Source organism: Ursus arctos, unplaced genomic scaffold (genome assembly GCF_023065955.2).
Source record: "Ursus arctos isolate Adak ecotype North America unplaced genomic scaffold, UrsArc2.0 scaffold_31, whole genome shotgun sequence".
Lineage (NCBI taxonomy): Eukaryota > Metazoa > Chordata > Mammalia > Carnivora > Ursidae > Ursus > Ursus arctos.
Genome location: NW_026622997.1, coordinates 3,218,247 through 3,231,903, shown reverse-complemented (window position 1 = coordinate 3,231,903; position 13,657 = coordinate 3,218,247). Strand labels below are relative to the sequence as shown.

At 43.4% G+C, this 13,657-nt stretch overlaps 2 protein-coding genes across 2 annotated transcripts; one reads left to right on the top strand and one right to left on the bottom strand.

Moving 5' to 3' along the window:
- Nucleotides 1-7,309: 7,309 nt before the first annotated feature.
- Nucleotides 7,310-12,938, bottom strand: LOC113264221 (histone H2A type 1-A; the record flags this gene model as incomplete). The annotated part of the gene is made up of 2 exons (XM_044388634.2): nucleotides 7,310-7,731; nucleotides 12,923-12,938. Coding segments are annotated over 2 exons (438 nt in total), but the record flags the coding sequence as incomplete, so codon positions are not given.
- Nucleotides 8,059-8,442, top strand: LOC113264318 (histone H2B type 1-A). The gene has a single exon (XM_026511253.3). It carries the CDS (start codon nucleotides 8,059-8,061, stop codon nucleotides 8,440-8,442), a length of 384 nt encoding a protein of 127 aa, XP_026367038.1.
- Nucleotides 12,939-13,657: the final 719 nt, after the last annotated feature.

Here is a 13,657-nt window from a genome sequence, read left to right as displayed (position 1 = left end):
TCCCCCCTTCCCCTCCCCCCCCCCTAAGCTTTTTAACGTAGCTGCCAAGTTCCAGCAGAAGGCCAGGGCAAGGGTCCCAGCATGGCTGGTGTGGCTGCAGGATCTGGGGGCCAGAGCATTTCTCTGACGAGGCTGGAGGCGGAGGCCTGAGCAACAGCACCACACAACCCTGCCCTGTGGTGGGGTCACAGCACTCACTCCCAACTAGACTGAATTATTCCAGCCTACAGGGAGGTTTGGCTCAGTGAGGGGCATGCGGGACCTTGAAACTCTAGAGAGAAAGTGCAGCAAATTCTCAGGGAGCTGGGAATGAGACAGGCCATCTAGGCCCCAGTCTTCGAAGGGTCTGGCCACATTCACTGCAAAGAATGAAAGCCAAGATTCTCCATTCTGCCCCCAGCACCTGGTACAGGACACTGATATCTGTGGGACAGGACATTTATGATGTTGGACAATCCACTCTTAACCTGGTAACAGGTATGTGATGGAGGAAAGACATTAGGATTTGAAGCTGACAGCCAAGAAAGAATTCTTGAGGCGTCTTTGGTGCAAAAAGGTCATTTTATTAAAGCACAAGGACAGGACCCGTGGGCACAAAGAGCTCCACTGGGGCCATGAGAAGCGGCCCATTATATGCTTTCAAGTTGGGAGGGGGCTGGGGAGAGTTTAAGTCTCTACAGAATTTTGGAAGAAAGGTTTCCAGGCCCTTGAGTGGGCTGTTGTTGGGAGAAGGTCATTTATTACCATCTAATAAAACCTTAGTCACGAGACCCTTCAGATGTATACCGGTGGGTCATATGCTTGGAGGATGATTGCCAACATGTATCTTGGGGGAAAGAGATAAAGGAAATTTCTAAAGGAACTTTTATATGTTAAAGTAGACTTACAGGATCCTGGGGTGGGGGTTGGGGGTCAGGGGGTTGGGCTAGGATTGCCTTTTGCCCTTAGCAAAGTGTCCACATTGAGGCAGTTGAGTCCCTAGAGGAATGTCACTCTGCCTGTCTCCAGGACTTGTCAGTGGGCTGTAGGTAGTGAGGAAATTTAGTAATTCTTCTTCTGCCTTTGTTTCCCACGTTAGTATGGGCTGTGGGAAAGACCAGAGACAAAGGGGGAACTTGAGAAGCCAAAGGCTATTCCAATTAGCTCTAAAGGATCTGGTTAAAAAAATAATAATCAGGAAGTAAATGTTTGACTTCATTACTGCCAGACCTCACCTGAAAAGACAATCTGGCAACGCAATGCTGTGCTCGTCAGCCTTCCGGAAGCCTTAAAACCTGAACAATAGTTCAGACCTGCCGCGTGAGCCCTCATCACCCCTAGTGCGCTGCCTGGTCCAACAGAGGCCTTAGGGATACAGTTCTATTCCAGGTGAGTGATTCCCATGCCCTGGCTTTAGGATGCAGGTCAAAATCATCTTAGGGGGGGTTGTGGTGCTGGAGGTGATCAGAGTTCCCATGTTGAGCTCATTATTCACTGATCCCCAGAAATAAATAAACGGGGACGGCTCTGGTGGATACTGGAGCTGAAAGTACTACAATCCTCTGAAACCCTCAGAAGTTTCCTGGCCTCTCAGTGCCACTGATGGTTAGGGAGGGCAGACAGTTATGCTCTGGAAGGTCCTTTGGACACAGAAAATTGCCCCACCCCACAGGAGAATACCAGGTTTTTATCCATCTGACACCAGAGAGCATAGAGGGGATTCACAACCTGCAAGGTCAAACAGAAAATCTCTATCTTTGAATTCTCCTTCTGGGTTAGGAACCAGTACGGAAGGAAAATACTGACTAGGAACCCATAAGCCTGGCTCCCTCGTGAAGAGTATTAATTGTTCAACAATAAAATTGCTTGGGGTGGGGGGCCTGAGGGACCAGGAGACACTACCTGAGAACGGTGCTAAGTAGCTCGATTGTACTCCCTGCCCACGGCACCGTCAACAGCCCCAGATAGCTAATGAAAAAAACCAAACGGGAACTACCGAGAACTGAACAAGGTGGCGCCCCCCCATCCACGCGGCTGTGCCCAACATGGCCACCATCTCAGGTACCTTGGCCACGGTCCTAGTCGTGTACTATGCTGTGCTGAACTTAGCAAATACCTTTTTCAGTACGTCCCTGGGCATGAGTCGTTAGCCAAAGTCCCCTTTGTGTGGGAGGGGCAACATGGGCCTTTCAGGTGCTTCCCCAAGGCTACCTGAACAGTCACAGCACATGTCACGGTGATGTGGAAATGTTGGGGTTCAGAGCTGGCGGCCAAGAAAGAATTCTTGAGATGTTTTCGATGGAAAAAGGTGTTTTTTCATTACAGCACTGGGACACGACCCCTGGGCAGAAAGAGTAGCCCTGGGGTTGTGAGGAGCGATTGATGATATACTTGGGAGTGGAAGGAGGTAAAGACAAAGGGAAGTTTCCAAAAGGACTTTCATCTGCTAAAGAAGACTCACAAGATCCTGGAGGCCTAGCTGTTGTCAAGCTAAGGTTGTTTTCCCCTCTAGCAAAGGAGTTTCCTGGAGGAAGGTCACACTCTGCCTGCCTCAAGTATTTGTCAGTGGGCTGCGGGAGGTAAGGACATTGAATTTGACCTACATTTCCTTTTTGCCTCTGCTCTCCACATCAATGGGATAGCAGCCAGAGACCTGTCCCTATTCTCCCTCCCCACATCAGTACGATGGGCCCATTGCACTGGTGACAAATGTGAAGACTTTCTCTACTGCGGGACACCCTGCAGGCTTTACCGGAGCATCTGCAAGGTAGAGGGTGGGCAGAAAACTCAAGTCGCAGGCACCACCGTGAATATCTGGGAGTCAAACAGTAAGGTAAGATGCACATTGTCCCAGGAGCTGGGACTGATAAGATACAAACCTATCCAACGCCTGAGAACGTAAAAGGGGCGCAAGCCTTTATAGGGATTTGGGGGTTTGGGAGGACTTTTATTCGCCACTTGGCACATTGCCTGTGTCCCTTATACCACTTGGTTAAAAAAAAGGTGGGGGGGCACAGATAGGAGTGGGGGTGAGAGCAGCAAGCTGCCCTTGAGAAGGCAAAGCTACCAGTGAAGCTGGGTAGAGCTCTGGACATCTCCCAAGCAGGGTTACCATTTGCATTAGCTGTCTCTGTGACTCCAGAAGGTACGGGCCAGTCCCTGTGGCAGAGACAACAGGAGAGAGAACGCTTAGGATTTTGTTCCCAACTCTGGAGGGTCGTAGAAAAAAAGCCACCAAACACGAAACGATACCTCATCTCACTATTTAAAAAACAGAAATTCGCTCAGGCTAAGAATGCTGACAGCAAAGTATCACCTTCACTCACTCCGGTGCTAGACTGGAACCACTTCTGACCCAGGACAGGGTTATTTCACACAGGCAAAGATAAGCAGTTACTGTACCACTTCAGGAAAAACTGGAAAGTAGGCAGTCCTCCTAACACACCGATGTGTCCACCAGACGCACTGTTTGCCAAGATCACTGCCCTCCCTCTGTCTAATCTTGATGGACAATGAGTGGACATAGGACTCAACCTGGGCCAGCTCCATTCCTCTGGGAATCTGGACCTTGGAAAAGGAAGTTGGTCTCTCTCCAAGAGGCTGAGGCTGAAATCTGCAAAATTAAACAGCCGTGTGGGGCCCCTCTTCAAACTGCTCTTGACCCTGGCCCCAGGTGACAATCTTCTGCTTTCTGAGTGGTTGATGCAACTAAGAGTACAATCCAATCAGAGCAGACCTGACGTATCTCATTTACATTCATTTGCATCTTGATTCTTTTTCCCATCAGAAATTGAGTTTACCCAATACCTCATCTGAATACATGGTGTATTAATAAGCCCGTGGCTTCACGACCTGATACTCTCTTTTCCTCAAGCAGTGGGAGGCTGTGTCTCTTATTTCCAAGTCTTTCTCTAAGTTGCCTATCAGGTCCAAGAAAGGCTCCAGGAAACCATCATTGATACCAGAAGAATGGCAGGAAATGCCAGAGATGTTACAGACAGCCCTATTACATGTATCATAAAGTAGGTCTTAAAGAAGGTTCACCCCAAAACTGGCATCTCTACAGAAACCCTATGACTGAAGAACTTGTTAGTGACTTTAGAGCACCTCACCAGTAAGTCTACTCGCCTGGCGCATTACAATGGGCTCTTGACTGTCGTGTACAGGGAATTCCAGACGGCTACTGCGTGCTGATGCCAAGAACACTATTTCCTGTCACCAAGTACACCAGCTACAAATGAGGTTTTTTTTAGAGAGAGAAAGCTCAGTTGGGGCAGGGGGAGGGTAGGTGGGGGTAGAGGCAGAGGCAGAGGGAGAGAGAGAATCTTAAGCGGGCTCCACGCCCAGCACAGAGCCCGACAAGGGGCTCGATCTCACCACCTTGAGATGATGACCTGAGCCAAAATCAAGAGTCAGGCACTAAACCAACTGAGCCACCCAGGTGCCCCTCAAATGAGTTTTTTAGGAGGACATGAGCCTCCAAAACTGGGGACTCTTTTCAGAGCCAGTTATATTGTCGTGTTAAGAGTTATATTTCACCTGTTTGTTTTTAGATTTAGAACTCTTCTCTCGTTTTGTTTTTGTTTTAGTAACTTTGAGTTTATTGTTCTGCTCTTTTCAGTAAGTTTTCTAACTCGGAATAATTTTAGATTTACAGCAAAGTTGTTAAAGTTGTTAAGATAAGAGTTCCCGCATACTCCTCACCCAGTTTCTCCTATTGTCAATATTTGTGCATTTCTCACAAAAAAGGAGCTAACATTGGCACATCGCAGTGAATTGAACTCTAAACTTTGTTTGGATTTCAATAGGTTTTACCTAATGTTTTGTTTTTTTCCTGTTCTAGGATCCAACCCAAAATATATGACATTTAGTGGTCCTGTCTGCTTAGCCACCTCTGGGCTGACAGTTTGTCAGAATTTCCTTGTTTCTGATGACTTTCACAATTTTGAGGATTTATAGTCAAGTATTTTCTAAAATGTTCCTCAACTTGGATTTGTCTGATATTTTCCTCACAGTTCAATTGGAATTATGGGATTGTTGGGAGGAAGACCAAAGAAGTGGAATGCCTTTCTCAACATATCATATTAAAGTCACGTGCTATCGACAGGGCTTATCACCGATGCTGTGAACACTGATCACCTGGCTGAGAAAGTGTTTGCTAGATTTCTCTACTACGAAGTCACTTCCTTTCTCCCCTGCCTTGGCAAGGCTGGGGACTTAAACTACCTGCTTGATGGAGGTATATCTATATAAATTATTTAGAATTTTTCTGTTTACATTTTTCATATAGCCCTCATTTATACCATTATTCTTCCTTGATTTTAAAATTTCATATCAAAAAATTTAATTGCTACATTTTAAGCATTATTTAATTTTGTTCAGTATATCTGTGCAATTTTTCAGTCTTCAAAATTTTTCCTTCCTTTTGTGCCTCCCCAAATTGCATGCCTTCATTAATATTTATGTACATTAATTCAAGAGATGGTTAACTCTTTCATAACCCAATTTTCCCTAATCGACATATTATGTACTTTATTCTCATCTTTTAACTCTTACAGAACTTTATACTTTTCTTCATATCTGCTTCTGCACATTTCCTATGTGTAGACCTCAAATGTCTGGAATGGCTTTTTTTTTTTTTAAACCAAAGAGATTCTTTTTTTCTTTTAGATAAGGTGGACTACTGAATATTTTGTAATTTTGCATTTAAAAGTCTAACTAACTAAATGTTCGTTTTCCAATTTTTCTTGGTGTTCACAGTACGAACAAATCAACTGAAACTGTTTTGTGTTTTTTGTAGCTAAAATTTTTGAAAAGCTTGGCCAAAATTTAAAAATTTCTAATAATTACAATAGACATTCTTGTCACATTCCTCTTATGAAACTGACACTAGTATCTCTCCATCACACATGATACACCAAGCTTGGTTTTGAGATAGTTGTTCTCTATTTTAAGAAACGATTCTAGTCCTTTCTATTTTTTTTTTTTTTAAGATTTTATTTATTTATCTGACAGAGAGAGACATCGATAGAGGGAACACAAGCAGGGGGAGTGTGAGAGGGAGAAGCAGGCTTCCCGCTAAGCAGGGAGCCCGATGCGGGGCTCGATCCCAGGACTCTGGGATCATGACCTGAGCCAAAGGCAAACACTTAACGGCTAAGCCACCCAGGCGCCCCATCTAGTCCTTTCTATTAAGCATGTGTATAAAACCACACATATCAAATATTCACATATGCCCTAAATTTTAAGATTAACTTGCTAACTTTTGGTTTACTAATATAGTGTCTAAAGATTTCAGGATACCGAATGATGCTAGCATGTTTGAAAGGAAATTCCTTTTCAGAAGATACTTTAAGAAAACCACACATCCTTGCTGGATTGACGTGCTGTGGGACTGCCACCAGTTAAACTGGAAGCTATATTATACCTCTCCTGTTTGTTGTTCTTCATTTTTTTTGATTTTAAGTAAACTCTACACCCAACATGGGGCTGGAACTCAACCTCCAGATTGACTCACATGCTCTGCCCACTGAGCCAGCCAGGCGCCCCCTCCTGTTTGTTCTTATCCAATTACCACTTAAGTATAGTCCTTAACTCACTAAAATATGAGCGTTAAAGTCGCCGGTTTAGGGGCACCCAGATGGCTCAATGGGTTAAGTGAGAGATTTGATTTCTGCTCAGGTCATGATCTCAGGGTCTGGAGATCAAGCCCAGGTGGGGCTCAAACTGAGTGTGAAGCTTGCTTGGGATTCTCTCCCTCTCTGCCCCTCCCCCACACTCTCATATGCATGCTCTCTCTAAAATAAAAAAGTCACCTGTTTACATTAGCTCACAAACTGAGTGGTGGTTGTTAATGACAGAGTAATTATAGCTCTTCCTCCCGATAGCTTCAGTATGTGACTAAACTCTTTGCTGGCTGGGGTGCTGGGATGGCAGTGGGTTAGGTGAAGGGCTTGATTTCCACTCAGGTCATGATTCGGCTGCGGAGCTCAAAGTCTACAGCAGGATCGCCGCTGAACGTAGAGACGGCTTCAGATTCTCCCTCCTGCTCTCTGCCCCTCCCACTGTACTCTCTCAAAAAAACCTTCAATTCCTTGCTGACCACTTACCAGGAAAGCTGGTTGAGCCTCAACAGCTTTAAAACTCAAAAGAACCCGTTAGTAGAACCAAAGGTAATTTTGGAGCGCTGGGATTTTTACCAAGATTCAGGGCATGTGTACCTGCATATACACATAGGCATCCCACATACATGGCAGCTTATGCAGTCTTCCCTGATCATTTGAGTGGCTCTGAAAAGAGCCTTTGGTTTTTCTTCTCCAAACATTGTCACTCATTGGGATTCATGACTTGGAAATTGCTTGCCCTGGACCTTGTGGTGGTGACTCTTGATCTTTTTGGGTAGTAGCACGGCCTGGATGTTGGGCAGGACGCCGCCGCCCTGGGCGATGGTCACTCCGCCCAGAAGCTTGTTCAGTTCCTCGTCTTTGCAGATGGCCAACTGTAAATGGTGGGGGATGACACGCGTCTTCTTGTTGTCACGAGAGGTGTTGCCCGCCAGCTCTAGAATCTGGACTGTGAGGTACTCCAGCACTGCCGCCAGGTACACCGGTGCACCAGCCCCCACGCGCTCCGCATACTTGCCCTTGCGGAGCAGACGGTGGATTCGACCCACTGGGAACTGCAAGCTGGCTCTAGATGAACTGGACTTAGCCTTAGCAAGTGCTTCGCCACCCTGTTTCCAGCGCCCAGACACAGCAGGACGCACCGCAGGAAATTACAGCACCTAAAAAAAAAAAAAACTACGGGGCCTATTTATAGCCTGACAGTAGGCTGTGATTTGTTATCTGATTGGCTGATGGCCGTCTAGCCAATCAGAAAGCCTCGCCAGAATCACCTCATTTACATTCACGCCACTACCCACGAACCAATCAGACCGTGTCTGCTCAACGCGTCACTTCATAACTGTGCCTATAAATACTGCTCTCGCTAGGGTTCAATGCTCTTCGCTTACTTGGTGCGGTTTGGAGCGGCTAGAGCTGTCACTGGAGAGCTGTAACGCTATTGAGCTGTACACTCATCATGCCGGAGCTGACTTCGAAGGGCACTACCATTTCCAAGAAAGGCTTCAAAAAAGCTGTAACCAAAACTCAGAAGAAAGAAGGGAAGAAGCGTAAGAGAAGCCGCAAAGAGAGCTACTCCATTTACATCTACAAGGTGCTGAAGCAGGTGCACCCCGACACCGGCATCTCGTCCAAGGCCATGAGCATCATGAATTCCTTTGTTACTGACATCTTCGAGCGCATCGCCGGCGAGGCGTCGCGCCTGGCGCATTACAACAAGCGCTCGACCATCACGTCCAGGGAGATCCAGACGGCCGTGCGCCTGCTGCTGCCCGGAGAGCTGGCCAAACACGCTGTGTCCGAGGGCACCAAGGCCGTCACCAAGTACACCAGCTCCAAGTAAACTTGCCCAAGTAAGCGTCTTCACCTAAAAATAACCCAAAGGCTCTTTTCAGAGCCACTTACATTTCCTGGAGAAGGGCTGTGGCTCTGCTGATAGGGCTTGGTTCCTACATTGTGGCAAGCTGAAAATGCAAAAATCTGTCTCTAAAACTGGTAAAAATAGGCGCTGGGTCTACTGAAACAGTGAAAGTTGTTTAGTCAGCTTAGGACCAAGTACTTATGTAAAAATACTTGCTATACTGAAGCTGGTTGTAAGTATTGTTTTCAGTGGTGCCAAGATTCACATTCTATTCTAGGGCTACTAGTATTTTTCTCAGCATTTGTAATCTACATGTGGATGGGGTGGCGGGGGGTGGCGGGGGGAGGCGGGTTGCGGGGTTGTTTTTTTGTCTGATTTAAATGGCTCATAGCCTTCATAATGTTAAATAGAAATGAAGAGAGTAGGCATTCTTGTTTTTTCGTAACTTTGCTGAAGAATCTTCTGGACTATTTCTCATTAGATACATTTCATAATAATGAGAAAGAATTCTTCTATGTCTGCTTTACTGAGAGCCGTAAGTTAAGAATGGATATTGAGTTTTAGAATATGCCTTTTCAGCATCACTGGGGATTGATCATAAACCTTTCCTCTTTAGATGTATTGAGTTATTTTAATAAACTTCCTAAAACTGCATTATCCTTACATTTCTGCATAAAACCCTCCTTGGGCATCTTGTCGTTCACTTAATGTGCTGAATTCCAGTTACCAATATATCATTTACAATTTATGCTTCAATATTATAAGTTAGATAATCTCTATTTTCCTTTTTTGTGTGTAATCATGTTCTGCTTTTGATATAAATGTTTATTCAATTCATGAAAATAATATGGAAGATAATGATCTTTTTATTCTTTTAAAGAGTTATTTTAGAGAGAGAGTGCATGCCCATGTGCGCAGGCACATACGAGTTGGCGGGGGGAAGTGGCAGAGGGAGAGAGAGCATACCAAACTGACTCCCTGCTGAGCGCAGAGCTCGATCCCATAACCCTGAGATCATGACCTGAACCGAAACCAAGAGTCAGATGTCAATGGACTGAGCCACCCAGGCACCCCTAGAAAATAACTCTTTTTAATATTCTGAAACTGAACACATTGGAATTCTCTTTTCTTGAAAACTTCGGTGAAATTCCTCTTTTAAAACAATTGGTACTTGGTGTCTCTTTTTCAGTTCACAGTTCTTTGACCATTTTCCCTATTCTATTATGAAACTGTTCTGTTTAGATTTGCTAATAATTTGTAATACATTTTGGTAAATTATATTTTACAAGAAAATTATTTAAAGATATCATCTTAGAGATAAGCAAACTGGTCTCTAATGATTTTATCTCCACTGTGTTTGTAACTACAAGTCCTTTATTATCCCTAATTTTGTGTTTGTACTTTCTCACTTTTTAACAAACCCTATCAGTTACAGGCTAATCTTTTAATTTTTTAAAATGTATTTATTTGCTATTTCTTTACTTCTGCATTTCTTACAGTTTTACTGTACTGAAAAATTTAAAAACAGTTTTGCCATTTCTTTTTCCTAAGTATTTTTTTCCAGGTTTTTCATTTTTTAACCTTAGGCCTTCTACTGACTCACTTTATTTTTATTTTTCCTAGCTTCTTTAGTGGGGTGCTTACTTCATAGAGACAATTCTCACACTGCATGGTTTTGATATAAATGAATTTCAGTTGCAACAGTTCAGTTAAATTACATCAATTGTCCAACAACACACTACAAAGTTCAGTAGTGAGTAGTTGCATAAATTACAAACTTCAGCGCTGGGTCTTCAGTTCACAAGTCACTGCACAAATAACAAATGCACATGGTGTTCTATCATGACCTATCACCTCACTTATTGTATTTACTTATTTTTTAAAAGATTTTATTTATTTGTCAGAGAGACAGCACAAGCAGGGGGAGTGGCAGGCAGAGGGAGAAGCAGACTCCCCGCTGAGTAAGGAGCCTGATATGGGGCTTGATCCCAGGACCCTGGGATCACAACCGGCGCTGAAGGCAGACGCTTCACCGATGGAGCCACCCAGGCGTCCCACGTCACTTATTTTAAAATGTGCTGGTTTCTGGACACTGCATGTGTTACTCAGTTTACGCACAAACAGGAAGCATGTACTTTTAGTTGCCGCTTTGTCTCCCAGTGATAAATGTACATGACAAGAACTGATCATCAAAAGTGGGAGGTGGCCATCAGATGAAAGGCTAATAAAAAAATAAAAAATAATAATCCTGAAAGTGGAATTCAAGTTGAATATAAAAGGAGTTCCAGAAGAAACAGCTGGCAGTGAGACTGCTGGTGCTGTCACTATTGAGAGACTAGCTGCACGACCAGAGGAACTCGGTGACAGTGAACTCGCTGACATAAATCAGAAAGTGTTTGTGTCAAAAAGGATGAAGATGTTCCAGGGAAAGTGACACTGGCAAAACGCTTCGTGCTACAGGAATTCTCAAAGATATTTCACAACATTGAAAATACAAAGAATAAAATGATGGAAGCTGATCCGAATTCAGAAAGAGCCAGCACAGTTCGCCAAGGTATAGAAAAGATGCTCCCTGTATCGGAAGGTGGGCGTGTTCCACTACTTGCAGTAAGTTTATAAAAAAGAAATGAGAATTTAATTCTTTAATGGTGTTAATATTTTAAATTACAATGTCCTAAGTATTTCTTTTCCACTTCCCTCTATAATTATAATAGATGGTTAAGGGAGTTTTTAAATGTCTGGATAAAAATGTTTAAAAATTATGCAGTAATGATGATTTTTCCCATTGATTATTAACATTGCTTTGCGTCATCATTTTTTAGGTTTTACACTACCTCAAGAACTGCCTGTATTTATGCTTTCTTAGTAAAGTAAGCATTTAAACGATCTTTTTTCCTCTAAGCCATGCTTCCCCTTATTCCCACAGGTTCTGTAAATACTCTGAACTCTCATTAATATGTAAGACTTGCCGAGAGATACGAATTTCTTCATTCTCCACTAGGAACTTGGAAACGTTTGTTATTAGAAAAGCAAAGCTGCTGCCCAAACGGTCTTTCCTTAGATCAGACTTGCAGACCAAATGTGGACCCAGAACCCAGCTTTAGGGAGCTTGGTGGCACAAAGGACATCAGAATGGGTTTGCGACTTCTGAAGACTTCCGTAATGTCAGACAAATAAGAGGAAAGCTTTAGTCCAAGACAATGCATGGAAAAGCAGCTAAAACACCAGGTTTCTTGTTGTTGTTTCAGGTTTTTAAAATGTGTGTTTTAAGAAAGGTGCTATCTGCCTGTGGCCAGCACCTCAACCACTGAGTAATAGAGGATTGGCATGATGGAATTTTCTGGGGAAAGGGCCACAGCGCCGCTAGGGCTCTGCTTTAAATACAGTGAGGATGGGTTTGGGAACTGGGGAGAGCAGATCCTGCAGGTGCTCCCCTCCCTAAGCACTTCTAGATGTTTACTCCACCCGACATCACTGCAATGATTACCCGTTGGCATTTGCCCTGGAAGCAGGGGTATTCGCTATCTCTAATTCTAGGTTGTGATGTTGTTATGCCACAGAACAGAAAACATAACAAGTGGCAGGAAGACGAGGGCTGGAAAAAGGACAGAGCACCTACGCCTGTTGAGAAACCCAGATGCTGTCATTGCCCTCAAGCCTCTAAACCCAAAACAGGAGAAAGACCTCTGCTGGTGCAACTGTCAAAGGAGAAGCTTCCCAGTCTCATCTCAGATGGGACCATGAGGTTTGCGGGGCAAGGGAAACCCTTCCGGGGAACGGGGCCAGAAAGAGCCAGACCAACTTAAGTCCTCACCGTACTGCTCCAGCAGGCAGGCATTGATCTTCCATGTGAATGGGATGGTGCCATGGATACAACGGAACATGGAGATAGAGAGCCTGCGAACCGTCAAGAGGGACTGCGAACACTTGTGGAGCGAATTTTGACGTGGCTGCACAATGTCAGAATGGTGATGAGAAAGCAGCTGAATTCACTGGTTTGGAATCCATGGGGACCCCTACACTGCAGATATAAACTTGTGAGTCTGCCATAGGTATTTAGAGCAAGGGGTGTGGCTGAGGCTACCTAGCATAGATTTAGCGCTATAGTGTCCAGTATGGGAGCCACTAGCCATATGTGGTTATTGAGCACTTGAAATGTGGCAAGTCTGAACAAAGACACACTGTAAGTGTAAAATACACATTGGATTTCAAAGACCTAACTTTTAAAAATTAAATTATTATAATTTTATCTTTATTACATGTTGAAATTATAAAGTTTGATATATTGCATTAAACAAAATATTGATTAAAATTAATTTCACCGATTTCTTTTTTCTACTTTAAATGTGGCTACTGGAAAGTTTAAAGTGACATGTGTGGCCAATGTCTGTGGCTTGCATTATATAGAAATTGGACATTTTTGAAATTAAAGACCCATGCTCTGCTAAAGACACTGGTAAGAGAATGAAAAGACAGACCGCAGATGGAGAAAATATTTGCAAATCATGTATATGATAAAGGACTTGTAGTCACAATACATTTTAAAAAATGCTTGAAACTCATCAGTAAGAAAATAAACCCAATTAAAGAATAGGCAAAAGATCTACACAGATATCTCACCAAAAAGATCTACAGATGGCGAATAAGCGTATCAAAAGATTCTCAAATGTAACTGTTATTAGGGAAACGCAAATTAAAACAATGAGCTATTTACACACCTACTATTAGAACGGCTAAAATCTAAAACATGACATTACCAAATGCTGACAAGGGTATGGAACAACAAGACTTCTCATTCATTCACTGTTTGTGAGAATGCTGAATGGCACAGCCACTGTGGAAGACAGTTTAGCAGTTCCTTATAAAGTGAAACATACAACCCAGCAATTGTACTCCTCGTGATATTTACCCAATTATTTGAAAAGTTGTTTCAACATAAAACCTGCACAAAAATGCTTATAACAACTTTACTTACAACGGCTAAAAAGTGGAAGCAAAGAAGAGCCCCTGAAATATGTAAATGGATAGACCAATTGTGGTCTAGCCATACAACAGAGTTATTTGGTGATAAAAAGAAAGATATTAGTCCACATAACAAAAATGAATGAATCCTAAATACATGCTACTAAGGGAAAGAACCAGCCAGAAAAACAATACTCTTCCACTCTAGAGTTGATAAGTATTTAGAGCTATGCAG

Bases quoted from the DNA above. Each gene is read 5' to 3' on its own strand.
- LOC113264318 (XM_026511253.3), top strand. From the start codon at position 8,059: ATGCCGGAGCTGACTTCGAAGGGCACTACCATTTCCAAGAAAGGCTTC.